The following is a 26,840-nucleotide window of genomic DNA, read 5'->3' as shown; positions in this document are numbered from 1 at the left end:
GAAACAGGTCTGTACACTAGTCTGCACTGGTCGCAGCTTTGCTGGTGAAATCGGAGCACATGTGGAACCTCCTACTCCCGCAACATCTGACGTGTGGCGCTCGCTGCGTGGCTCCGCTCCGCGCATGCGCACGCCGCTGGACGTGCAGCTGTGTTGGAGTTTGACGTGGCACTCGGCGCCACCGCCGCCTCTCAGCGTCGCACAGGTAAATACAACCGCGTTCGGGTACCGAGCGAAAACTCAGGGTAAAATCGCCGCGTTTCGCCTCGCGCCAAGGACAGTCTAGTCTTTTCAAACGTTTCATGTTAATCGCATCGTTATACGAAAGTTCTCTGATCTGGAAGTGTTTGCAGCGTGTGTAGAACTGATCTCGTCTTGCAAAATCCCGTTCTTAGCTTCGATCGCACCTGCCGTTTATTATTCGAGCTACATTATACAGTCTAAAATAAAAAGCCCATTCATTCTCGCTAGCGTCATGATGCTGATGCTTCATAACGGTGTTTGACGTGGCAGTTCAGGGCAGGGCGCTTTATGTAAGAGGCACGGTGAGGATGTCGCTGGAGGAAAGCAGGTTTTATCTGTTCACTCACTCTTGATCTTCGTTTAAGTGACAGACTGAACTATGTCACAACTGTGACTGTGCCAACAGGCCCAGCCAAGCCTGCGCAGTATCTCACGCTGAGACTTTTAAATGAATGTCAGCTACTGCGACGCCACGGACAGTATGGTGAAGTGTAGCCACTTTTATTTAGTCTCACGTAAAACCTGCAACACCTAACACCCGTGACGTTCATGCAGTCAAATATAGCTTGATTTATTCATCGTGCAGAGGTATTTATAGTGATAGCGTCAAATACTTATTCTGATGAGTATGGACAACTAGTTGAAGACATGATGTATTTATTGGAAGCCTACTGGCTCCAAATGATTGTGTTATCATACACAACTCTTATCTCGTAGTTCAATGCCAAAGGTCCTTTTTAAACCTTCTGACTGGCACTGAAGGAAGAAGTAAAGAAGCAACTGTCATTCTTAGTCAAATATTCCTGTTTACTAATCGCAGCTTTCGCTGCCCTGGTGTCACACAGTCTTGGATTGAGCATTTTAAAAATGTATTTATGATTCTGTTCATGATTTACAGCATAATACAGGGTGCTGCATATTTACTTACATGTGGTATACCTACCGTATAACTGTTTGTATAATTTCATCACTGGTAAAATTCTCTCCTGTACTCTGTAGGTCATTTGTACGTTGCCAAATTGGCATGAAAATATCCTAACAGCACGATGAGTCAGCAGGGTTATGTTGCCACCCCACCATACTCCCAGGCCCAGCTGGGTATGGGGGGGCATCCAGGAGGCTTTGGCGGTCCACCCAGCCAGCCAGTGTATGGTCACTATGGAGGTCCCCCTCAGCCATTTCCCATACCGCCAGGAGGTAAACCAATGCATGAACGGCCATTTTTTTACTATCGCTAAAAATTATTTGGGGCAGCGTGGTGGCGCGGTGGGTGAGTCTTAGACTTGCACCCAGTGTCCCCGGCAGCCACAACTATGAAGTAACAAGACTAAGTGGTTATGGGAAGTGAGTGAGTTAGTGAGTGTTTCAGTCTGCACATTTGCTTCTGTCAAATATAAAAGCTGATCATCTATGTAAATATCACTTAAAATTCCCTGACTCATCAATGAGTTATTACAGCGGGGTACAGCACTCAGTCACCACTTGCCTGGTATGTTTATATCACCTACCTACCGTTGTGTAGTTCACTCTGACATAAAGCCACTTTAACATGGACTTCTGACACCAAGATCTTTTAGGTCCTCTCAGGTACCTCCATGCAGCTGACTTGTTTTTTTCCAGCATGTTCTTCATCTGCTCAATTGGGTTGAAATATGGTGTATGGGTTGGTATATGGATGCCAAGTCAACACCTTACAAACTTTGTCATGATCTTTAAACCCTTGCTGAACCACCTGCCTGTCCATATAATCTTAAATATGTGTTTAATCAGATCAGGCTAACACTAAGCAATTTTAAGACCTGTCATTTTAGGTATGCTTTGCCTGGCATCACAGATTACTCACGAACTAACTACTGACTAAATAAGTTCTGGCCCTGAAACTGACATTATTTTAATTATCATCAGATTTTTTTTTTTGTGAGTGTATTTTAAGCAAACATGAAAATACAATCATATTGGTAACTTTCACATTCCCAATCTTCAGGAACACAACATGGCATTTTAGGTATCCACAAAGGACCTGTCTCAGCTCCATCTGCCATGCCTCAGCCACCAGCATCCAGCCATTATGGATCGTCCGTCCAACAAAATGGCTCATATACTCAAGGGTATCTGTTCTGCTTGCTTTGTTCTCTTTATTATTTGTTCAAAATTGTGTTTCCTCTGAAGAATATGTCTTCTCCCAGGTTTCCACCCCCTCCAGCTGCATCCTCTTCCTTTGGACAGGTACCTCAGAGCCCTTACCAGAACATAGCTCCTCAGGCCACCCCCTCAACCCACCAGCTGACTAATCAAATAAGCAATATGCAGATCAGTGGATATGGTACGAACATACAAATGGACAGTGGCATATAAAGTTTGGGCACCTTTGCTTTAAATTCTTTATACTGTGAATGGTTAGTGAGCACAAAATTAGCCAATAACAATCTAAACAAGCATGAGCCATTATGGAACAAAGATCATCTGTCAAAAAAAGATATACTTATCCAAAACTCACCTCAAAATCTACAGTGGAATATTTGCCTGAATCTGTGTTTCAATCTTGGGGGTTGTTAGATGTCATTTGTTGGTCCATGTTGGGTGCCCAAACTTTTGCTTTGACAGTCTAGACACAGGTAACATTTACATTTGGAAAGATATGTCTTATGTTAATAAGATATGTCTTATGTTAATTATATTATTAATGTGTTTAATGCTGAAGGTCAAGGCCCAATGCCAACCCCTCAGTCTCCAAGCAGGTCTGCACCTCAGCAGCCTTTCCATTCTGCCCCACCACATCTCATGGCTCAGACACCCACAGCACCAGGCCCCCAGTCTCCATCTATGGGGTCTCCACTGCCACTGGGTGGTCCTCCTCCTATGGGCGGCATGATGCCTGCACCAATGGGAGGCCCTGCATTCCATCAGCTCCAGGGTCAAGGTACACCACAAGGGTATCCTCAACCACCAGGTACACATGAAACACCATTGGATAGAATCATTTTTAACTTTGCTGTTGTTCCACATTGACTGAATTTTGTTTATTGTTTTAGCCGCAGGCCCCTATGGAGGACAGTTGGCAGGACCACAACCGGGTTTCCCAGGCAGCTTCCCCGGAGGAGCTGCACAAATGGCCGGACCACCACAGAAAAAACTGGACCCTGATTCCATTCCCAGCACAGTGAGTGCAGAACTGTAAATGTTAGTAGGATTAATTGAATTGGAGCATTACCAAGTTATTAATGGAATGAATCTCTCTTGTTAAGACTCAAGTAATTGAGGATGACCAGGCTAAACGAGGAGGTCAGATCTATGCCACAAATCTCAGAGGACAGATTCCTCCACTGGTCACCTCTAACTTCACAGTCCAAGACCAAGGTATTGCATATACCACAGCAAAGAATGTTCAGTGCCTTCCACTATTGTATTGACACCCCTTGTCAAGAATGGTAAGAGGGTTTTGGTGAAGTAGTATCTTCTACTCTTGAGAAGAAATTCCTCATCAAGAAATTATTTATTGACAACTCTGCACTTAAATTATTGCACAGCCAAATCCATGACTTGCAAAAGATGACTTGTGATCTCTGTGTTTCTCCCTGTTATTATAGGAAATGCCAGTCCCAGGTTCATGCGATGCACAACCTATACTTTTCCCTGCACCTCTGACTTGGCAAAACAGTGCCAGGTTCCCTTGGGAACAGTAATCAAACCCTTTGCCACTATTCCGAAAAATGAGGTTATTATTTTTTCTTGCTCTTTCGGATTATTTCTACATAAATTTCATGTAGAAATTAAATTAATACATGAAGTTATATGTAGCTCTGCTTTGCACATGCTAGTCTCTGCATCTTGTGTGATCCAAGAATCCCTCCTTCGATTCTCTCCTTGACTCCACAAGGAGAGCAGGGCTCCACAGAGAAATCATCCTTTTTAGGCAATGTTAGTGTTCTCTCACCGTGTAACAGACAAGGCTAATTAGCCGGAGCTCAAAACGCCGAGTACATAAGAGAGAAAATGAGTGTCTGCAAAAAGGCTCTCAGCACACAGAGTTTGTCTTACTTGAGAACTAAACCGTGTAAGTAATGAGGCAAGCAACATCCTACTGGAGGAAAGTGATTTGTGTTAACAGTCTTTGTGAACTTCATTCTGTAATGCAGCTTTGTTAAAAACATTGTCCAATTGTTCAATAAATACTGTACGCTTGGACTGAATATACTAATAATAGACAGACTTAAATACTGGTTGTCTGTGGAATTGTAATACAACCTTAACTGATGCACTTTTTCATTACGGTCTCCCAATAAAATGCTAAAATGAACACTTTTAATAGGTTTACGCTTGTAACACGTGTATGTTTACTGGGGTATCAGTTACAGTGCAGTCTTCTTGGTGATGTAGCACAGATATATTACAACTTGTACACAGTTGGCAGATGTGCATTAGATTTAAATATTTGATTAACATATTTTCTGTTTACTATTTTCTTAACATTTTTGAATGTTGAATACACCTGATATTAAAAGTACAAAACCCCCACCCCTAAACTTGTATGGTAGTTCCATGAAGTTCCAAATACAGTATTTTTATACTAAAACCTACCTACAACTTCAATTAAAGGAAATGATTCATCATTTGCTTTGACTCAATACACATGTAGTGATAACTGTAGGGAAGAGTGATGGTAAATGCTTGCTGTATAAATATACAGAATAGTAATATTTTGCTGGCTCTGTTTACCCAAGACTCCTCTCTATGTGGTGAACCATGGTGAGACGGGACCCATTCGCTGCAACCGTTGCAAAGCCTACATGTGTCCCTTTATGCAGTTTATTGATGGAGGACGTCGCTTCCAATGTGCCTTCTGTTCCTGCATCAATGAAGGTGCCCACCCAACTTTTTTATTTGTTAAAGTAGTACATTTTACTAGTGTATTTTCAAAATGACACAATGACATGGCTTACAATGATCCAAGCAACTGGTATATAATGTTATATTGTAAGCTAATGTAACATTACAGGTTGTACTCAACAGAGTGCATGAAAGCACTTGCTTACTTTTTGTGTTTACAGTGCCAGTGTTTTATTTCCAACATCTGGATCATATGGGACGCAGAATGGACCTGTACGAGAGACCTGAGCTCTCTCTGGGCTCCTACGAGTTCATTGCCACACTGGATTACTGCAAGGTAGGGTAGGGACATGTTTCTGACAAAAAACACCACTCTTTACTGCCCTAGACTGTGGCAATTGAGAGTAAATTGCTAACATTAAAGGTCCAAGAGCATTGTTTTATTGACTTTTCTTTTGAATTTCATTGAATATATTGTTCGAATAGACGTCTTTGATTTAAACTTTAAACTTCACACAACTGATGCAGATGAAAGTAATTGTATTGACAGTTGTAGTTGTAATACTGGCAGAAAGTTATCTTAGTTAAGCTTTCACCAAAGTTTTGCCCAAATAAGAAAACCAGCTTAGTGGGGAATTTTTAATGTTTGAAGGTTTTCCCAGACTGTAAAGAATATATATCAGCAGTCAGAGATGATTTCAAAAGCAGTGTCGAGTCTGCTTGAAATGGTGGGGGGGTTCAGATTCCAGCAGAGAAGTCCAAGTATGTGTTAATGCATGAATGTTTAAGGTTAAGTATGGGGGTGCTTTCTGTGTGTGTGTGTTTTCTTTTGATTCTCTCAATGTGGGCCCAGATCTGAGCCTTGGGGGGCAGGGATCTGATTTTTCCCGCTCCTTGGCTGCCATCTCCACTGTTTATTACAGTTTGGAGTTTAGTTTTAAACAAACGCCTCATAGGTGAGGTCTGTCGTAGGCTGTTGCTTAGGAAACAAAACATGATTTGTGTGTGTGTGTGTGTGTGTGTGTGTGTACACTTCTGTCCTTTATTTGCTGGATGTCACATGCATTCTTTTTTCTAGACAGCAACCGTTATGAATGACCAAAAAGAGATAGGAAGAGATGGTAGAGCATGTTGGGAGATGGAAATAGCATAGTATAAACATTGAAAATGTACCTAAATAAGTTAAAGAAAGTCTCAAAGACAATCTCAAAGACTGATGGTCAAAATGATTGTGTACAGTGGAATATGTCCTTTATTCATATAACAAGATGATCATATATCACTGCTTTTGGTCATATATCACTTTTCTGTTTTGTTCTGGATTTTGCAGGTTAAATAAACCTATAGGCTTTGTAGTAAGGTCATGAAATCAGGAATTTTAATAACAGGAAACGTGCATATTAAACGTCTTTCCCTGCAGAACAACAAGCCTCCAAATCCACCAGCATATATCTTCATGATTGACGTATCCTATACTAACATCAAGAGTGGGCTGGTCAAACTGCTGTGTGAGGAACTGAAGACTCTGCTGGAGAAGCTTCCCAGGTAAAGGCCACTGTTTCAGTTTACGCTATGTGTTTTTCCTATCAGCACAGACGTGAGTTCCCTCAGAATGAGAACAAGCATGCTTGAATGAAATAACAAAATGCACACCCCATTCACTTCATACCTCCTGGTAGGCCTTTCATTTGAGTCCGAGTGGTGCCTCCACCACAAGTGATAGATGGGTCCTGTTTAAGAAGAAGAAAGCAGTTTTAATCTTCTATTCTTCTGCATAAGAATTTTGTATGTGAAGATTTCTTTGTAGTCCTTCTTTGTAGGCAATGCAGCTATTACTCAGCTGTGAGTTTGCTATGACCTTATGTGCCGACTTTGAATTACAGCTACTTGGCAGGTCCATGGCAGGTCCACGGTAACCTTGCTTTTATGGAAGATCCCATCTCTACTGGGAGCTGTTGAATAGATACTCCACAGACCTGAACATATAAATATGTGTGGTATAAACAATTCGGCATTCACACTTTAACATGGGTTAAATAGACATTGAAACCGATATTCAGAGGACATGTTCAGACAGATAGAGGTCAACCTTCTGTCCCTGTACAAAAGCATTGCCAGTCTCTTCCATATTGGCATAAATAATGGTCTGCATTATTTAATAGACTACAGGTCTATTGTGCTACACTGGCTTTTAAGAGCATCTGTTAGATTTATGAGACTGGCTGTGGTGTTTTGCCTGAGTCAGCTTGGAACAGGTAGGTTGGAACATCTTGAGAGAGATAGCAATTCCCATCCAAATATGGAAGCATGAGGTATTGGTGGAAAAATGAGAAAAAAAAACAACATGAAGCCAAGTATTTAAATGTCTCATCATTCCAACATTCCTGCCTGAAGGTTTGCTGGGTGTGTGTGGAGACGTTTAAAGACTTTATTGTCATTTCACAATAAGTACACCCCCCAGTTCTATACATTACATTATACTACAATTTCACACAAGCATGCTACCGCTGTCATTTCACTTGTTTTTCACACTCTGGTTCAGATTATATTTGTATTTGTGCAAAATATCAGAGTGGGCAAACAAGTCAATTGAGTGAGGTTGCGTACCAGTGTGAAATTGTAGTATAATGTAATGTTGCAGCATAGCAGATACAGTGTGTATGTTTGCAGTTTATGTGTTTGATGAGTGATATTGCCTGGTTGTAAAAACACTCCTTCATTCTATTAGTTCTTGACCTCAGTGCCCTGAATGTCCTGCCAGTGGGCAGCATCTGAAACACCCCATGTCTCGGGTGTGTGCAGCCTCTAGCGATGCTGCGGGCATTCTTGAGACAGCGGGACATAGGTCCTTTAGGGAAGGAAGCTGATAATTGTCCCTGCGGTGTTGATGACCTTCTGTAGTGACTTCTTGCCTGCCATAGTGTAGCTCAAGTACCACAAAGAGATGCAATATGTCAGCACAGTCTCAATGGAGCAGCGGTAGAAGACAGCTCCTGTCAGCAGCCCCCTCCTCAGGTTAACTTTCCTGAGGATCCTCAGAAAATTGAGTCAGATCTGCATCCATATACACACCCAGGAACTTAAAACTGGTCATCCTCTGATGTAGATGGATTGCAGCTTGGCATTTTTTCAAGGATGAGTTCCTTGGTTTTTTAAGTTGTTTTCCACACACCATCCCACCAGTCTCTGGACCTCCTCTCTGTACACTGTAAATTGACCCCACCACAGTGGTGTCAACTGAGTATTTTGGTGGGTACTGACACAGTCGTATGTGTACAGCGTGTACACTATAGGACTTAGTATGCACCCCTGAGCCAGTGTTAATGCTTAGGGCTGTGAAAAGCTGTGGTGTGTGTGTGTGTGCACATTTAATTCCTGTAGACATCCCAAAACAACAGTAGTTCATGACACATATGGCTTGTGTTGTGATGACAGTGAGCAGTGGAGTATATAAAGTGTTTTATCTGAATTCCCTCTCCTACCTCCCACTCCCCATCAAGCTCCACTGACAAAAGCTGTATGTCAAAAGGTGACCTCACTCCTGAAGCAGTCTGGGAGTTTGTGCCATGCCGGCCCCTCCCCCTTCACAAATTGTGCCTTCTGGACAACTTGGACTAATGAAAACCAGCTTTCTCACCACTCTGTACAGCTCTCCATGCTCTTGACCATTTTTCTCTTTGGTAGCTTTGGGAGAATAGAATCTCCTCATTTTGGCTCAGTGCCTGTCGGAGAGAACCGCACCAAATAAGTTTGTAGGAAAGGGAGGGCCACACATGAACCATGAATATAGCAACTCTACAATCCACATGCCACCCAAACATATACAGAGGAGGAGAGAACTATACATCCCAGACAGGAATGCTTTTAACTCATTACAAAAGCATGAATGCTGCTTTAACATTTTTTGTTAAGGTGTTACGTCCTGGTCTAGGTCAGGAACGTGAACAATTAGAAAGAGGGAAGGAAACGCCACAAACTTTTGAACGATGTGATTTTTTAATAAAACGAAACAGTACAAGTCACGCCTTGAAACACAGTCAGGCCACGAAAAAGCACCGGGTAGACTAATGGGAACAGAGCATCTGTCCGGCATATTTTCCCATTCTCCCCTTCCTCCCATCTCTCTCCTCTTCTTCCTTCTCTCACCTCCATCTTTAACCGCCTCACTCCGACAGGAGCGCAAATCAGTGGAACAAGACGGAACATACAGACCACACATCACATGATCACTGGACGTAACACCCCCACCACCAAGAATCAACATTCCATGTTGATTAATACCACTTTCAAACTCAAAAGGCCTGTGACATGGTGTCCGCTAAAACAGTGTCCCCTCCCCACTTCTACTTAATCTCTGGGTTAAAATCCAGGAGTACCAAAGACCAGCACATAATCTGCTGGGTTGAGTTCTTCATACCGGCTAAAAACAGCACTGGCATCCACGTCTAACTTAAAGGGGCGCTGGAAATATGGGGCAGCGAGGACTGGAGAACTGCAAGAAGAGACTTCACAGCCTTTAATGCACTTTGGCAGTCTGCAGACGAAACAAAGGATGTGCTGCCACGAAGCAGCTCGGTTAACGGGCAGACCACGTCAGAGAAGTTCTTACAAAAACCCTGATAAAAATCCAGCCATCCCTAAAAGCCGCCGCAATTCCCGTTTCGAAGTGGGGACAGGAAAATTCATGATCGCCTGAACTTTAGCCTCCACAGGCCGAACTTGACCCTGACCTACTTCTTTTCCTAAATAGGTCACAGTAACTTTCCCAAATTCACATTTGGCGAGGTTTAGGGTTAGTGACGCTTGTTGAAGGCACTTAAAAACAGACTGTAGTGTGTCAAGGTGCTGGGTCCAGGTGGCTGAGTAGATTATAATATCGTCTAGGTCGGCTTCACAGCAAGGGACTCCAGCAAGCACCTTACATATTAAGCGCTGGGAGGTAGCAGGTGCATTGCATAACCCAAATGGCATCACTGAGTACTGCAGGAAGTTATCAGGTCTAACAAAGGTGGAGATCTCAGCAGCACAAGGAGTCAACGGAACCTGCTAATAACCTGCAACAGGTCTAATTTTGTGACAACTCTGGCAGCATCAACCTTGTCTACACAGTCTTCCATCCGAGGTAATGGAAACGAATCCGGTTTAGTGACCGCATTAACCTTTCTGTAGTCAGTACAGAATTGAAAGATCCCGTCCGGCTTAGGGACCAGTAGGCATGGACTACTCCATGCACTGCAACTCTGCACAGCCAGTTTGTTCTCCAGCAAGTAGTTCACTTCAGACTGCATCACCGCTCGCTTAGTTGGATTCAGCCAATACGGGTGCTGCCTGATGGGAGAATGACCACCAATGTCAACATCATGTTGCATGACAGACGTACCTGCAGGGATGTCAGAAAACAAAGCAGCGTGTGACTGAATTAACCAACTAACTTGTCTGCGGTCTGCTACAGGTAAATGAGACAAATAAGCTTCCAAATTCTGCAGAATTGCACTATTCTACAGCCGGGGTGAAGCTACAGGGACATCACGCAAATATAGTCCATCCTCAGCAGGAGAATAAGTAACAGGTACGTTTCCTGTTCGACGTACAGATGACATAATCGGTCTCACTCAACTGATGTAATCTAAAACATTAGTGCTGGTGGCAGGCTGCTCCGACACCCACATCTCCCGTAAAAGTCTAAGATGACCACGCACAGTGTGACCAAACACTAAGTCCACAGGACTAAATCCCAGGGACTCACGAACAGCGAATAAAAGCAAAGGGAGTACCTCATCCCACTCTTTAGCCGTGTCCAAGCAGTAAGTACAAAGCATGGTTTTCAGGGTTTGGTGAAACCTCTCTAGCGCCCCCTGGGACTGAGGGTGATAGGCACTAGAAACAGCATGCTTAATTCCAAGGTGGGACAACACCTGTCCTGCACACCTTCTCCACAGTTCTTTTTCCGTGATTGTGAAAACACAATTTTATGTGTAAGAGAGTACTCGTCTGCACACACAGCAGCCTGTGCTAACGTGGAAACCTTCTGGTCATTTAAATGGGTTGCCACTGCTTCAGGAATACAATTCTTAAATTCCTCCAGTAACATCAACTCCCGCAGCTGATCCCATGTGGTTACCTTACTTGACACACACCACCGGTCGAATAGTTTCTTTTTCTCTGGCAAATTCCATAAACGTAAGCTGATCGGTTTTTCAAAAAATGTTTTGCCTGTACATAGTTTTGACCAGAGCGTAATCGAAACTTTGCTGCATAGTGAGAGTGGAATAAACCTCCTGAGCTTTTTCCACCAGCACACACTGCAGCAACAGGGTCCAGACATCCTCAGGCCACTTCAACACGGTTGCAAGGCGCTCAAAATGGTTAAAATATTTTTCCACTACCTTCTCAGAAAATGGAGGTATCATTCTAATGTGCAGACCTACATCGAAAGCAGGCGGTGTGGGATCAGACGAGGGTGAAGAATAGGCATATTTAGAAACCAAATTGATCTCCACACATTTTAATTCTAACTCGTGTCGACACTCGCATTCCTGTTCTTCCCACATTTTAAGCTTTAGATCATGTTCCAACTTTTTCATCTGGAGCTGATGTTCCAGCTCCCGTTCACGAAGCGCCCGAGCTTCCCGTTCGACGTGTAATTTTGCGGTGTCAAGCTGCATTTGTTTCTCCGGAACCAATAACACCCTGCTCTACCAGACCAATTTTTACAGCTTTTAACACCGTATCTTTTAACCGTTTATCCGCACCAGTTAATGGAATTTGGTCAAATTCCGCCACCAGGGGGGGAATGTTCCGTTACAGGGACATTCCCCCCTTGGAGCAACTTAGGGTTAAGTGTCTTGATCAGGGACACAATGGTAGCAAGTGGGATTTGAACCTGGGTCTTCTGGTTCATAGGCGAGTGTGTTACCCACTAGGCTACTACCACCCTGTACCAACCAACTACGCGTTGCGATAATACAAAAAAAAAATGCTGGCTAACAACCACAACCTGCGGTGACCTTGTGTAACCCCGGAACTACAGCCCCTAAACCTGCCTACACAAACACTGCCTACCGCCTCGCTAGTCTTCAAGGAAGTACCAGTTTTAGGCAACTTCAAACATGGAACTCGCGGCTTCTCCGACCAGAGACGCCTGACGTGTACCCCTCCCCAGGGTTTTCCCCAAAAATAAGAAAGGCAAAATAACAAAGAAAAACAAGAAACAGCGCCCGAATGAAGGATCGGCACTCGGCACGACCCAGCAGGACGTGTCTTCCTAACCTGAGTTTCCCAGTTTACACAAGACCGCAGAGCGCAGCGTACTTACCCCGCAGCATATATCACTGATTTGTTACGTCCTGGTCTAGGTCAGGAACGTGAACAATTAGAAAGGGAGGGAATTCCACAAACATTTGAACTATGTGATTTTTAATAAAACGAAACAGAACAAGTCACGCCTTGAAACATGAAAAAGCACCGGGTAGACTAATGGGAACCGGGCATCTGTCCAGTGTATTTTCCCATTCTCCCTTTCCTCCTCTTCCTCCTCCTCCTCCTTCTCTCCCATCCATCTTATATGGCCTCACACCTCCTGGGCTCAGCTATGTGTGTGTGGAGTTTACATGATCTCCCTGTGTTGGTGTGAATTTCCTCTGGGTTCTCTGGTTTCCTCCTGCTGTCCAAAGGTGTGCATGGTGTGCAAAGGTGTGGGTGGTGACCTGGTGTCCTGCTCCGACCTTGTTTACGTTGTTTTTGTCTTTTACGTTTTACACGTATTTCACTGCATATCATAATGTGTATGACTGTGTACATGACAAATAAAATTAGCAAATTTGAATTTGATTTTTTAATGAATTTTAGGCAGGCCACTAATGTGTGCTTATTGTGTTTAAGTAGCACCAAGTGATTGGCATCATTATCATACTCAGCTGGTCAATCACTGGTAGTTTCGGGTTCCCTGAGGTGCAAATTAGGGGGCTGGACATAGGGATTTATAAGGAAGGTGGAGTCAGATCAGTCTTCAGAGTGCTTCTTGTCCATCGTTGTATTAGTCTCTTCTGGAAAGGTAGGATCTAGATTTTGTTTACTGTCTATTTGTAAGCTCAGCTGTAGGACTGTGTAGCAGCATCAATTGTGTTGTGTGTATTTGAAAGGTAGATTGTGTTTAAGTAGCACCAAGTGATTGGCATCATTATCATACTCAGCTGGTCAATCACTGGTAGTTTCGGGTTCCCTGAGGTGCAAATTAGGGGGCTGGACATAGGGATTTATAAGGAAGGTGGAGTCAGATCAGTCTTCAGAGTGCTTCTTGTCCATCGTTGTATTAGTCTCTTCTGGAAAGGTAGGATCTAGATTTTGTTTACTGTCTATTTGTAAGCTCAGCTGTAGGACTGTGTAGCAGCATCAATTGTGTTGTGTGTATTTGAAAGGTAGATTGTGTTTAAGTAGCACCAAGTGATTGGCATCATTATCATACTCAGCTGGTCAATCACTGGTAGTTTCGGGTTCCCTGAGGTGCAAATTAGGGGGCTGGACATAGGGATTTATAAGGAAGGTGGAGTCAGATCAGTCTTCAGAGTGCTTCTTGTCCATCGTTGTATTAGTCTCTTCTGGAAAGGTAGGATCTAGATTTTGTTTACTGTCTATTTGTAAGCTCAGCTGTAGGACTGTGTAGCAGCATCAATTGTGTTGTGTGTATTTGAAAGGTAGATTGTGTTTAAGTAGCACCAAGTGATTGGCATCATTATCATACTCAGCTGGTCAATCACTGGTAGTTTCGGGTTCCCTGAGGTGCAAATTAGGGGGCTGGACATAGGGATTTATAAGGAAGGTCACTCCGCTACAGACATAGTCTGTAGCGGAAAAGCAGCAGCTGTCTCATTCAAACCTGGCATCTCTCCTTAAACCTCCATTTAGCCTTTTTTTCACAGTAACCATGTGTCTGAAAACTATCCCAGTAACTGTCTCCTACAGACCCAGAAAAACATACTCACGCTGCAGAGGCTCTGTTACAAACAACCTCATCTACCCCAACCTGTCATCTACTTCTCAAACAAGGGTGGTAGGTGGACTCTGGAACTGTCAATCCGCTGTTAAAAAAGCTGACTTTATCTCTGGTCTCACTACTCTCCACTCCCTAAACTTCCTGGCACTAACAGAGACCTGGATATCCCCACATAACACTGCTACACCTGCTGCCCTCTCTTCTGCCTACACGTTCTCCCACACTCCTAGAAAAACTGGGAGAGGAGGGGGTACTGGCCTTTTAATATCTAGAAATTGGTCCTTCACACCAATGCCTCTGACACATCTTAGCATCTCTTCTTTCGAATTCCATACAGTCTCAGTTTCTTCTCCTGTGAACATCATTCTCATAGTCTTATATCGCCCTCCAGGGCCACTTGGGACCTTTATAGATGAATTGGACACTCTCCTCAGCACTTTCTCCTTAGAAACCCCCCTAACTCTCCTTGGTGACTTCAACCTTCCATCAGCCCAGCTACAATCATCCTGCCTTCTTCCCCTTCTCCACTCTTTCTCCTTAACCAACAGCAACATCTCTCCCACACACAAAGGAGGGAATGTCTTGGACCTGGTCTTCAGTCGTCCTTCTCCAACTTCTGACCTTTCTTCCACTCCCCTTCACATCTCTGACCACCACTTCCTGACCTTTACACTCACTGTACCTACAGGATCCACAACTGTCCCCCGTCCATCCTTCATTAGACAAAACCTTCACACTGTCTCACCTTCATCTGTATCTTCCTGCATTCTTTCACATCTCCCAACCCCTGACTCATTCCTCTCCTTACCACTAGAGACCGCTACTAACTCTCTCCTCACCTCACTTTCCCTTTCCATTGATCAACTCTGTCCTATATCAACTAAACCCAAAAGGACTTCTCCCCCTGCGCCCTGGCTCTCCGATACATTGCGTAGCAATCGAAGAGTTCTTCGAGCAGCGGAGAGAAAATACAAGAAATCTCAACTTGACTCAGACCTACTGGATTACCAGAATCTTCTGCGCAAATTTTCTACTAACCTCACTACTGCTAAAACTGCTTTCTACAAAACAAAACTAGAAGCCTCTGCCCACAACCCTCAAAAACTCCACAACATCTTCTTATCCCTACTCAACCCCCCGACTTCCCCTGCCCCAACTTCATTAACAGCTGATGATTTTGCCAACTTCTTCACAGGGAAGATTGAAAAAATCTGTGAGACATTCTCCACCACTAATCCTACTCTTCCCTCTGAAAATTCGACAACTACTCTAAATCAATTTTCTAAAATCACATCTGATGAAATCATTCAGATTATTTCCACAGGCAACCCAACCACCTGTCCACTAGATCCAATACCTTCTGCAATGTTTCAAACTATCTCCCCTGACCTCATCCCTTTCATTTCTTATATCATAAACGGCTCAATCTCATCTGGCCACGTACCATCCGCCTTCAAAACAGCCAGGGTTCTTCCAATCCTAAAGACACCCACTGCTGATCCTACAGACATTAACAATTACAGACCAGTTTCCCTCCTCTCGTTTCTATCCAAAATCCTTGAGCGCTGTGTCTACAACCAGCTATCACTCCATTTATCACAGAACAACCTCCTGGATCCTAACCAGTCTGGCTTCAGAACAGCTCATTCCACCGAGACTGCCCTTTTGGCGGTTACCGAGCAGCTACATGCAGCCAGATTGGCAAAACTGTCATCAGTTCTTATTCTCCTTGACCTATCTGCTGCATTTGACACCGTTAACCACAAGACTCTCTTGTCAATCCTGAAGAGGCTTGGAATTCGGGGCTCAGCATGGCAGTGGTTTGCTTCCTACCTTGATGAGCGATCTTACCAAGTGACTTGGAAAGGATCCACCTCTACCTCACGTAGACTCTCCACTGGTGTCCCTCAAGGCTCGGTGCTAGGTCCTCTCCTTTTCTCCCTCTACACGAGATCACTTGGTGAGGTCATTTCCTCACATGGATTATCCTACCACTGCTATGCTGACGACACACAACTCCTCTTCTCCTTTCCTCCCTCTGATCTACATGCTGCTTCCAAAATCTCTGCATGTCTAACAGACATCTCGTCTTGGATGGCAGCCCATCACCTCCAACTCAATCCCACCAAAACTGAACTAATATTCATTCCAGCAGATTCTTCAACACATCAGGATCTTGCTATTTACCTAGACAACTCGCAGCTCTCTCCTTCTGCAACAGCCCGCAACCTTGGCGTAACAATAGACAACCAACTCTCCTTCTCAACTCACATCAGCAATCTTTCCCGCTCATGTAGATTCCTTCTCTACAATATCAGACGAATCCGCCCTTACCTGTCAACCCAGGCCACCCAACTACTGGTTCAGTCCTTAGTAATCTCACGACTGGACTACTGCAACTCCCTTCTAGCTGGTCTACCTCTATGTACCATCCGACCTCTACAACTCATACAAAATGCAGCAGCACGACTGATCTTCAACCTTCCCAAATTCTCCCATACCACCCCTCTGCTACGTTCCCTTCACTGGCTCCCAGTAGCTGCACGCATCAGGTTCAAAATACTGATGCTGGCCTACAAAGCCAAACATGGAGCAGCACCATCCTACCTCACAGCCCTCATTACACCTCGCACTGCACCTCGTCTACTCCGAGCCTCCAGTACTGCTCGCCTGGTCCCTCCATCTCTGAAGGTAAAAGGAAAACATTCATCCAGACTCTTCTCCGTCTTGGCCCCTCGGTGGTGGAATGAACTTCCCCTCGAGGTCAGAACAGCTCAGTCACTGAGCACCTTCAAACGGCAGCTCAAGACCGTCCTCTTTAAAGAATATTTAGATTAAATTGTAATTTTCTTGTCAAACTTTGTGTACAGAATCTACAACAGAGTGAATTAAATAGATGTATTCATAGTTGGGGTCCTAGTGAACCGGAATTGATCTCTTCATCGATGGTAACTTGAAAGCACGTTGTAAGTCGCTCTGGATAAGGGCGTCTGCCAAATGCCGTAAATGTAAATGTAAATGTAAATGCTTATAAAGTGTGTTTTTACATCATGTGTCCACTTCAAAGTCTTGCTTCAAATAAGTACGTTATTGTTTGCTTTACCTCAATTTCTCCCTATTCTCTCTCAATGTGTATCTTGCAAAGTGATATCCCCAGGCTGTGTCATGATAAAATCCAATGTCTTTTTAATCTGGAATAATATGAATATTTCCACTTCCCTTCAGATGCTGTGTGTTATAAACAACGGTCACCTTTCAAGTCTGGCCAAAGACATACGTCAGAAATTCTCTTATCCATGAAACCTCTTCTCTCGTCTTTGGTGTTCTCTTCCCTTCTGTCCCTTTCCTAACAACTAAAATCTGACAACTCTTTCTGCACTTCCCATGATAATGGGCCAGGTTTGCTTTAAAAAATGTCTTAATACCTTGTTCTCTTTTGTTTATTCTTAGAAGTCTTTTCAGCTGTAATGAGTGTATGACTTGCAGCTTGTATGAGAATTCAGAATGATTTGTGCTGCAATTAAGTTTTGTTAGTTTTTAAAGTACGTGAATGTGTGTTGGAGAAACTAACTACATTACTTAAACCCACAGGAACACTAACATTTTGGAAGAAGGGATTTGAGATAAACACATTATGGAGACAAGAAACGCTCTCTGTTGAAATCAGTGTAGAGCACCAATCTGACTGATGCAAAGTAAAAAACTGGTGCTCTGAAGTCTCACAAACATTCAGTTCAGCATTCATTCCTTTGTACATATTGCATCATAATCTGTCTTTCCTTGTATGTCAATCCCACTTTTGCTCAGATGTGCTTATTTTCCACCAATAATTTAGCATTACATTGTTTTTTTGGAAGTCACTTTTATGCAGACTTAAACCCAATTCAGCAAATGCTTCTAACATATAACCTCCTAACATATGATATGATATTTATCACATATCACTGTGTTAACAAAGTGGAATAATTATTGGAAATGAATGGCACACCATTTCTCTTATCTGTTGTATCTTCACAGAGAGGAGGGTGTGGAGAGTTCAGCTGTGAGGGTGGGCTTTGTCACCTACAACAAGATCTTGCACTTCTACAACGTCAAGAGTGCCCTTGCTCAGCCACAGATGATGGTGGTCTCGGATGTGGCTGAGATGTTTGTACCATTGCAAGATGGCTTCCTTGTCAACTATCAGGAGTCACGTGCTGTCATCCACAAGTATGTTGCATATACTTCTACAATATGCAGAACTTACAATATGCAGAAATTATTACATGCCAGAGATTATAATTTTATTCAGTTGTATGTTCAGAACCAAATATTAGAAGATTAGAAAAATTCCAAGAGTTTTTCATCATGAAGAGTCAACAGAAATGCTAGAGGAATCAGTGGTGCAGTGGATCAAGCACAATCATTTCTGCTTTCAATTTGACAGTGATGCTGCAGATGGAACGAAGCCATGCTAAACATTCTTTGAAAGGACACAATCTCGCCCTGTTGTTTCTGGGAGAGAATTTGGAACCAAATTATTCCAATGGTTTTAATTCAATTTCAGTTTAACAATGCTTACATCTATACATTAGCAAGCACAAGCATGACAGTGCAAAACCTTTTAGTCTCCATTTAGGTTGTCATTTATTTTAAAGACAGTATAATCTGTGATTGGTTTCATAGTCCTTCAGCCAGTCACATATGCTAGATAATGGTTTATCCCTTATTAAAGACATAAGTTAACCAGGACCCAGTTGATTTCTTGCAGTTCCTGCAAATCCATGACTCTCCTCACCACACTGTATTTGGCTAATCCTGTCTGCTCTGACCTCTGCAGCCTGCTGGACCAGATCCCAGATATGTTTGCAGACACCAACGAGAGCGAGACAGTTTTTGCACCAATCATCCAGGCTGGAGTTGAAGCATTCAAGGTTAGCACAGAAAAAGACCAAATCTCAACCCCTTTAGTAGTCTCCTTTCACAGTCTGGTTCTCTTGTGACAGCACTACTTTTTAAAGGTCCCCTATCATGATATGCGTTCCCCTAGCCTGTCAAACAAAAATAAAAATCGTTCACAGTTGGTCTCCCACAATCTGCACAGTCATCAGCACAAAATATATCTGATAAACGATAAAATCCACCACCACCCGTGATTTGTTTTTGCTCAACTACTGGCACCCTGAAGTGTGTGTCTTGTTTGCTAGTGTAAGGTCAGTCATCAATAAAACAAGAAGGAACTTCTTATCTATGTCTTGAAGAATTATCCTTTTTGTTGGCGTGTAATTACTTGTATCACCCAGAAATGATATTTTAATAAACAGCATTTAAAATGTAAGGAGCCAGATGATTGACAAACTTCCTTTTGTTAATCATCTACTTTCTCATTCTGGGTGATTTAAACTGCTGCCAGCCTGAACCAGTTTACCAGCCATGTTATTTTCTTTGAATTGGCCTGATTCAGTAATGACTTACGTACTCATGATGTTTTGCATCAGATATAAGTGTTTGATCTGACTAGTTGCCATGCAACTTCAACGTACTGACAGTAATGATATGAGGGTAGTTGTGTTTGCCTTTTGAACAGTTTGGTTGTTTCTTTTCTTCTGTTCTTTTCCTTTAGGCGGCAGAGTGCAGCGGCAAGCTCTTCATTTTCCACTCCTCCATCCCCACTGCTGAGGCTCCTGGGAAGCTGAAGAACAGAGATGACAGGAAACTGTTCAATACAGAGAAGGAAAAGGTAGGGGGCCATTTCCAAACTCCAGTATCACCACCTACAGAGTCTAGAACAGATGTCTCCTGTTTCTTATTTTTTGATGATTGTGAAAATAATGTTCTGGTTTCCCCATGCAGACACTGTTCCAGCCCCTGAAGGGTGTATATGAACAGCTGTGTAAAGATTGTGTGGCTCAGGGCTGTTGTGTGGACCTCTTCCTCTTCCCCAGCCAGTACCTGGATCTGGCCACAATGGGAGATGTTCCCACACACACTGGCGGCTCAGTCTACAAGTACAGCAACTTCCAGGTAGAAAGGGTTTGCTCAACTTACCCTGTGGTCTGAAACCTCGGTCCTGATTGCCTGAAAGTGGATTAATAACTGAATAATTAAAAATGTAATACATTAGAATGGAGTATAATTTTGGACAATAGCAAGCGATGTCTCCTTTCTTCAGATTTAGCATATATGCATGAATCTTGCATCAGTGGTGTATTTTTGTTTCCTTTAAGCTAATTTTACTGAGATGTTCAGTCATTAGTATAAGAAAAAAGTCTTGTATTTGTTGCAGAAGACAGAAATTAACACTACTATGCAGTACAGTTGTGCAAAATAACAGAAGAGCTCTGAAAAGCAATCCTGAGGCCAATGCTTTCATTACAGAGTGCAAAACTCCTGAATACCAAAGCAGCTTAGCTGGACCATGGTAAAAAAAAATGTAATTTGATTCCTGGCCTGGACTGGATCATTTCAGCTGGAGCTTTCTCAGATTTTCACTTCTGTGAAATGCGTCCACCTAGTGGCCAAATGTGTAACATATATTTTGCTTGACCAGGCTGAGGTCGATGGCACCCATTTCCTGAATGACCTGAGAAAGGATGTGGAAAAGCCCATTGGCTTCGATGCCATCATGAGGGTTCGCACCAGTACAGGTGATAAAAACTGATCTGGACGTTCATCCTCAGTTTTCACAGTTTTCTTCTCACCCAGAATATCCTGTTTTTCATTGCAGGTTTTAGAGCAACAGATTTCTTTGGCGCCATCCACATGAATAACACCACCGATGTGGAGATGGCAGCCGTGGACTGTGACAACGCATTAACTGTGGAGTTCAAACATGATGATACTTTAAACGAGGAAACAGGGGCCTTCATACAGGTTTGTGTGTGTTTGTGTATGTGTCCACACATGCAGATTTCAAAAGAAACATTTTTGAGCTAATAGACACATATCTCATTAACTTTTCAATCCCAGTGTGCTTTGCTGTACACCACGGTTGGTGGGCAGAGGCGACTTCGTGTCCATAACCTCAGTCTGAACTGCAGTTCTCAGCTGTCTGAGCTTTACAAGAGCTGCGAGACTGACACTCTCATCAACTTCTTTGCCAAATCAGGTCAGTTTGTGCAAACAGAATCTCTGCACAGCACACCACACAATGCAATCACGTAATAGGAAATAAAATTGAGACCTCACAATAATATAAACATCAGAAACAAAGTTGGTGCAATGTAGAGTGTTTTAGCATCTGTGTGTCTGACTAGATGGGGTACAAGTGGTGGAATCCTGTGACCATGTACAGTATGTCTTTCTGCAGCGTACCGCGCCATGCTGAACCAGCCTCTGAAGAACATCAGAGAGATCCTGGTAAACCAGACAGCCCACATGTTGGCCTGCTACAGAAAGAACTGTGCCAGTCCCTCTGCTGCCAGCCAGGTCAGTCCTACACACACACACACACACACACACACACACAATCATGCATGTGCACTGTCATGGGTTCTTTTTTTCTTCACTCCCACAAATCTTGGTTCTCCGTTTGGATGTAACTGTTCACAATGATAAAGGGAAAAACATTCTATTCTGAGGATGGAATTATTTTATATGAGCAAAAAAATGCATCATAATGTCACTAGGAGGTCACTAAATGTATGTGTCCTGTGTGCAGCTGATCCTGCCTGATGCCATGAAGGTGTTCCCTGTCTACATGAACAGCCTCATGAAGACCCCTGCCATGGTGGGCAGCCCTGAGATCTCCACCGATGAAAGAGTCTTACAGAGACTCTGTGTCATGGCCATGGGTGTTGAGGAGACCCAGGTGTTACTGTACCCATGTCTCATACCACTGGTGAGGGTGCGCACACACACACACACACACACACACACACTTACTATGCATTGAAATAAAATAGGGGACTTTTGCATTTAGATATAATTTTATTTTCATATAAAATTATATCTAAGCTTAGTGATGGTCTACTTTTAGCCCACAACCAACCTTTTGCAATACAATACTGTTCATTATTTTCCTTTTTAACTGGTTTGTTGGTATGTGCTGTGGGTTAGTTTCACCTGGAAGATGCTTAAAAGTGAAAGTGATTGTTTTTGTTATTGCGATACACAGCAAGCACAGCACACTGTACACACATGAAATGTGTCCTCTGCATTTAACTCATAACCCTTAGTGAACAGTGGGCAGCCATGACAGGTGCCCGGGGAGCATTGGTTGGGGGACCAGAAAACAGTGCTGTGTATGTACACAGTGTATTTAACACGTAGTAGTAGTCAAAACGTTGTAATGTATGAATGACTTAATAGATGTTGTAAACTGAGAAGACTGTGTTGCCAGATAACTGTTTTAATCTTAAATAGTCAAAAAATGTGTTAAACAGACGAGAATACTTAAATGAGATCATTTTTTAAATGTCAAATTCAAAACCACCCAGATATTTGCTTTTTAACATTGCCTATTTAAGTCATATTGCCTATAAATGTAATAAATCTTTAAGTAATTAAGTATAAGTAATTGTGACACCTATTAACACTATCAAAATGAGCTGTTTCCATAAATGCAGATATTTCCACCTCACTTTTGCTACTCAGAAAATCTATAGCCTTGTGCCAATCTGTCAAATTTTCTGGGGTTTTCTGTAACTAGTGATACTGTTTGATGTGATGACACAGGTGCAATTTAAAAAAAATTTCCTGTATGTGCCTTGGTGTGCTTATATACAGCAGAACATGGACGTGAGCAGCAGTGTGCTGCCGGGTGCGGTGCGTTGCTCTGAGGAGCGGTTGAGTGACAACGGCATGTTTCTGCTGGAGAATGGTCGTCTGCTGTTCCTGTGGCTGGGTCAGGCCTGCCCATCCGAGCTCATCCAGAGCCTCTTCAATGTGCCATCATTCGCCCACCTTCCTGAAGAATTGGTGAGAAGCCACTGTTGTTATTACATTTAATCTGATGATATACAGTATATTTATATGATATACAGTTGAGGACAAAACTATTAGCCCCCCCCCCCCAGGAATTGTGGAACATTTTCCTAAACCTTTTGCCAATGTTTGCAGCACTGATGAAGCAAAGATTACAAAATATAGCAAAAGCTACTATATCACATATAGTAATATAGAGAAAGATTCTCAAAGAGCGGCACAGATTTGTCCGTGAACATTTGAAAAGTGATCAGTTTTGGAAGTCTGTGCTTTGGTCTGATTAGACTAATCTAAACTAAAGCATACATCAAAATGAGTCCAACAGTTCTTCAAGGATACCAAGACCAATATCCTGAAGTGGCAGAGAGACCAGACCTCAATCCTATTTAGAACCTGTGGTGGGTGCTCAAAGTGAATGTCTCTGCTCAGAAACCATGCAATTTGGCCCATCTAGAATTTGCAATGGAAGAATGGGCCAAAATAACAAACACTTGTTGTTAATGGTCATTTTCATGGATAAATTAAAGGGGGGGGGGTAATAATTTGGTCTCAATTATATATTTATAGATGAAAATGATTTTAAATGAAAAGCTTTTCATTAGTTAAGGTCTTCCAATTTAAAGCTCTTGTGTTAAATGATTATAATATAAAATAAATTCACAGAACACCATCATCAGAGCAGTTCAACAAGCAAAAACCTTTAATACTTGAGGGGTCTAACTTGAGTGGTGTGTGTGTGTGTGTGTGTGTGTGTGTGTGTTTGTAGAACTCATTGCCTGAGCTGGATAATCCCCAGTCAAAAAAGGTTCATGCAATCATCTCAGCCATCTCAGAGCGGAGGACCAACCGTATGAAGGTACCGACACATTTACTGTTCATCAAGAGTGTATATGTTCTCAGATAGCTTCAGGCTTACTTTTTAACCTCATTTGGAATTATTCTTTTATTGTTCTTCAGCTGCTGATAGTGAAGCAGAAGGACAGGCCAGAGATTCTGTTCCGGCAGCACTTGGTGGAGGATAAAGGACTTCACGGGGGAGCTTCTTACATGGACTTCCTCTGCTATGTTCACAGAGAGGTCCGCCAGCTTCTCACCTAAGATAAAATGGCATCAGACACAGTGGGGGGAGCATAGGACTACATAGGACCCCTTCACCTCATAATTTCTCCTCAGATGTCTGATATTCATTCCATCCCTTATTCTTATTTTTTTTCTTCAGCTACAGTTCACATTTCAAGTCCAAAAGTCCCAAAATTTCTTTCTTTCTTAAAGTGAAACGATACAGGGGTATTTTAGGCAGCTGCTAGACCAAGGCCAAGGCATTTCTGATGAAAAGAGACATATCATGTAAGATATAGAGTGAACTGCAAGCAAACTATATTCGTATGAAAATACCAACAACTTTCCTTCCAGGCTGGTGCCTGTACTGGTTGGAGCGAAGGTCCTTTTCTTCAGGTGGTAAAATCAGGAATCAACCTTAAAGGTCTCCTAACATGAAAAAATCAGTTTGTTACATATTTAACATATGAATATGAGTTCCCCTAGCCTGTCCATTAGCCCGCTAAACATTGTGGTTGGTGAATGTTGTGATGACATAATTTCCACGAATGCCTCCTCAACTTCTATAAGTCCACTTCCTCCTGCCTCTGTCCTCCTCATTCAAAGATACTGTAATTCTGCACCAAGGCTGAATTTCGGAAAGAGACTTCAGACATCGTATTAGGGGACCACTAAGACCTATATAAAAGCAAAACAAATCATGTCAGGGGACCTTTAAACATATCTATATGACCTTAATGTTGTCTTATTATTTGGCATTTTTTGGCATTTTACATATTAGGAATACTAAGTCATTGGTGATTAAATAAAGAACTGGAAATTAGTTGGGAGGATTTTTATTTTATAAATCATTGGAAGTTTCAGAAATAAAGCAGAACTGACTATCAGGCTGCCTTAATTGCAGTTACTTATTTGGTGCTGTGTCTATTAAATTAATAGTTCATATCACTGTGACATCAGTATGCAGTTATTTATGCTGTGATAGGCAAAGCCTTAAAATGCATATTACATTGAAAAATGAAAATTAACCTCGTAATCAAGCTATTTATTCGTATAGTGACATACTACACATACATTCCACATACTCCTTCATTCCGCTCATTATACAGTACAGGCCAAAACTTTGGAGACACCTTCTCATTCAATCTGTTTTCTTTATTTTCATGACCATTTTCATTGGTAGAGTCTCACTGAAGGCATCAATATTATGAATGAACACATGTGGAGTTACGTACTGGTGAAATAACTGAAAACATGTTTTATATTCTAGTTTCTTTCAAAAAGCCACCCGTTGCTTTGCTTTGCACACTCTTGTCATTCTCTTGATGAGCTTCAAGAGGTCGTCACCTGAAATTGTTTTCAAACAGTCTTGAAGGAGTTCCCAGAGGTGTTTAGCACTTGTTGGCCCCTTTGCCTTCACTGTGCTGTCCAGCTCACCCCAAACCATCTCAATTGGGTTCAGGTCCGGTGACTGTGGAGGCCAGGTCTCCACTTTTTGTTAAGTACATAACGCCACATGTGTTCATTCATAGTTTTGATGCCTTCAGTGAGAATCTACCAATGTAAATGGCCATGACAATAAAGAACATTGAATGAGAAGGTGTGTCCAAACCTTTGGCCTATACTCTATGTAATAGACCTGAAATAGTTTTGTACTGAATGTTTGTGCTTGGCCTTTCATTGTGTAACGCAACATTGCCAGGTTGTGAAATTGTACCACACTGATCAGCATTAACCCATCTTCTGAATGGTGGTCATTTGAAATGGTTTTGGGGTGCTGTGCATTTAGTGCACAGCTCCACCTGCCGCCTGCCTTAACTCATTGTATGGTACATGTCAGACATAGACTGTATATTTAAGTGCACATGGACATTTGGGGATAAAGGACAATATGGTTAATCATTAAACAAATATATCTCAGGTAATTCCTGTGTTGGTGAGTAAGTTGCAGGTACCTGCCACTGTGCTGTGGAACTGAGATACATTCCTGTCAGTGTACAATGGAAAATATTTAATAATTCAATAAAACCTGGTCTGTATTAAGCATTTGAGAGATGTGTTCTGTATCCCTGGTGCTGACTGGTGTTGTCTTGACACCAGTGGAATATTATAGTTCAAAACATGCTGCATTTATTGCTACTTATGGTCCGATTTTTGTGGCACTATATACGTTGTTTGCTAATATTACATCACAACTGTCTTTAGGATTTACAGAACTTGTCATGTCGGCAAGCTGATGAGGAAAGGAAGCACAGAGGTGGGACATAATGTAAACAAGGATTTATTAACAAACACAAATCAACATGGCGCAAGGGCCGTTCTCATTCACCAAATGTTAAATATTACTATTTGTATTTATTTAAACCTTGTACAGAGGAATTAAACATTTAGACAACTGATAGACCGATTTAGACAGCTGGCAACAGATTTTCAGTTCATTTCTGATTTGCCACATGCCACGTCATATTGAAGTGGAGCTTTATTGTCATTTCAGCTACATACATGTTAGACAGTACATAGTGAAATGAAACAACGTTTCTCCGGAACCTGGTGCTACATGTAACATTTGAACAATTAAACAGTTACATACTGACATAAAGTGCACGTGTGCGACACAGACAAACTGGGCAACATGAAGTGCAAACAGGGGACACAGGCAGTGCAAGAATAACATTTAACAAAAAAAAGTTCAAGTAACCTTTATTGTCATCTCTTCTATATATTGTGCAGATATACAGAGAGACGAGAAGACGTGGCTCCAGTTTACACAGTGCAACATAAAAGTAGACAACAAAAAAACAGAAAACAGATGCGT

At 42.4% G+C, this 26,840-nt stretch overlaps 1 protein-coding gene across 2 annotated transcripts; it reads left to right on the top strand.

The window, feature by feature from the left end:
- Positions 1 to 140: 140 nt before the first annotated feature.
- On the top strand, positions 141 to 25,446 carry sec24d (SEC24 homolog D, COPII coat complex component). 2 transcript variants are annotated; one of them, XM_028995402.1, is made up of 23 exons: positions 141 to 205; positions 1,243 to 1,440; positions 2,228 to 2,351; positions 2,430 to 2,566; positions 2,945 to 3,193; positions 3,276 to 3,403; positions 3,489 to 3,600; positions 3,831 to 3,958; positions 4,965 to 5,103; positions 5,292 to 5,407; positions 6,491 to 6,615; positions 18,080 to 18,271; positions 18,882 to 18,975; positions 19,665 to 19,781; positions 19,895 to 20,065; positions 20,592 to 20,688; positions 20,769 to 20,914; positions 21,011 to 21,149; positions 21,351 to 21,469; positions 21,702 to 21,881; positions 22,769 to 22,960; positions 23,733 to 23,822; positions 23,924 to 25,446. In XM_028995402.1, exons 2-23 carry the CDS (start codon positions 1,290 to 1,292, stop codon positions 24,062 to 24,064), a joined length of 3,087 nt encoding a protein of 1,028 aa, XP_028851235.1. In that variant the 5' UTR covers positions 141 to 205; positions 1,243 to 1,289; the 3' UTR covers positions 24,065 to 25,446. The 2 variants fall into 2 exon arrangements, with proteins under 2 accessions (XP_028851235.1, XP_028851319.1); XM_028995486.1 differs by having other exon boundaries at positions 22,772 to 22,960; positions 23,924 to 24,064.
- The last annotated feature ends 1,394 nt before the right edge of the window (positions 25,447 to 26,840 follow it).

Source organism: Denticeps clupeoides, chromosome 1, assembly GCF_900700375.1.
Source record: "Denticeps clupeoides chromosome 1, fDenClu1.1, whole genome shotgun sequence".
Taxonomy (NCBI): Eukaryota; Metazoa; Chordata; class Actinopteri; order Clupeiformes; family Denticipitidae; genus Denticeps; species Denticeps clupeoides.
This window is presented reverse-complemented; position numbering and strand designations above follow the sequence as displayed.

Coding starts and splice junctions, on each gene's coding strand:
- sec24d (XM_028995402.1), top strand. CDS start 1,290: ATGAGTCAGCAGGGTTATGTTGCCACCCCACCATACTCCCAGGCCCAG. Junction 2,352..2,429: donor AATGGCTCATATACTCAAGG/GTATCTGTTCTG, acceptor GTCTTCTCCCAG/GTTTCCACCCCCTCCAGCTG. Junction 6,616..18,079: donor CTGCTGGAGAAGCTTCCCAG/GTAAAGGCCACT, acceptor GTATCTTCACAG/AGAGGAGGGTGTGGAGAGTT.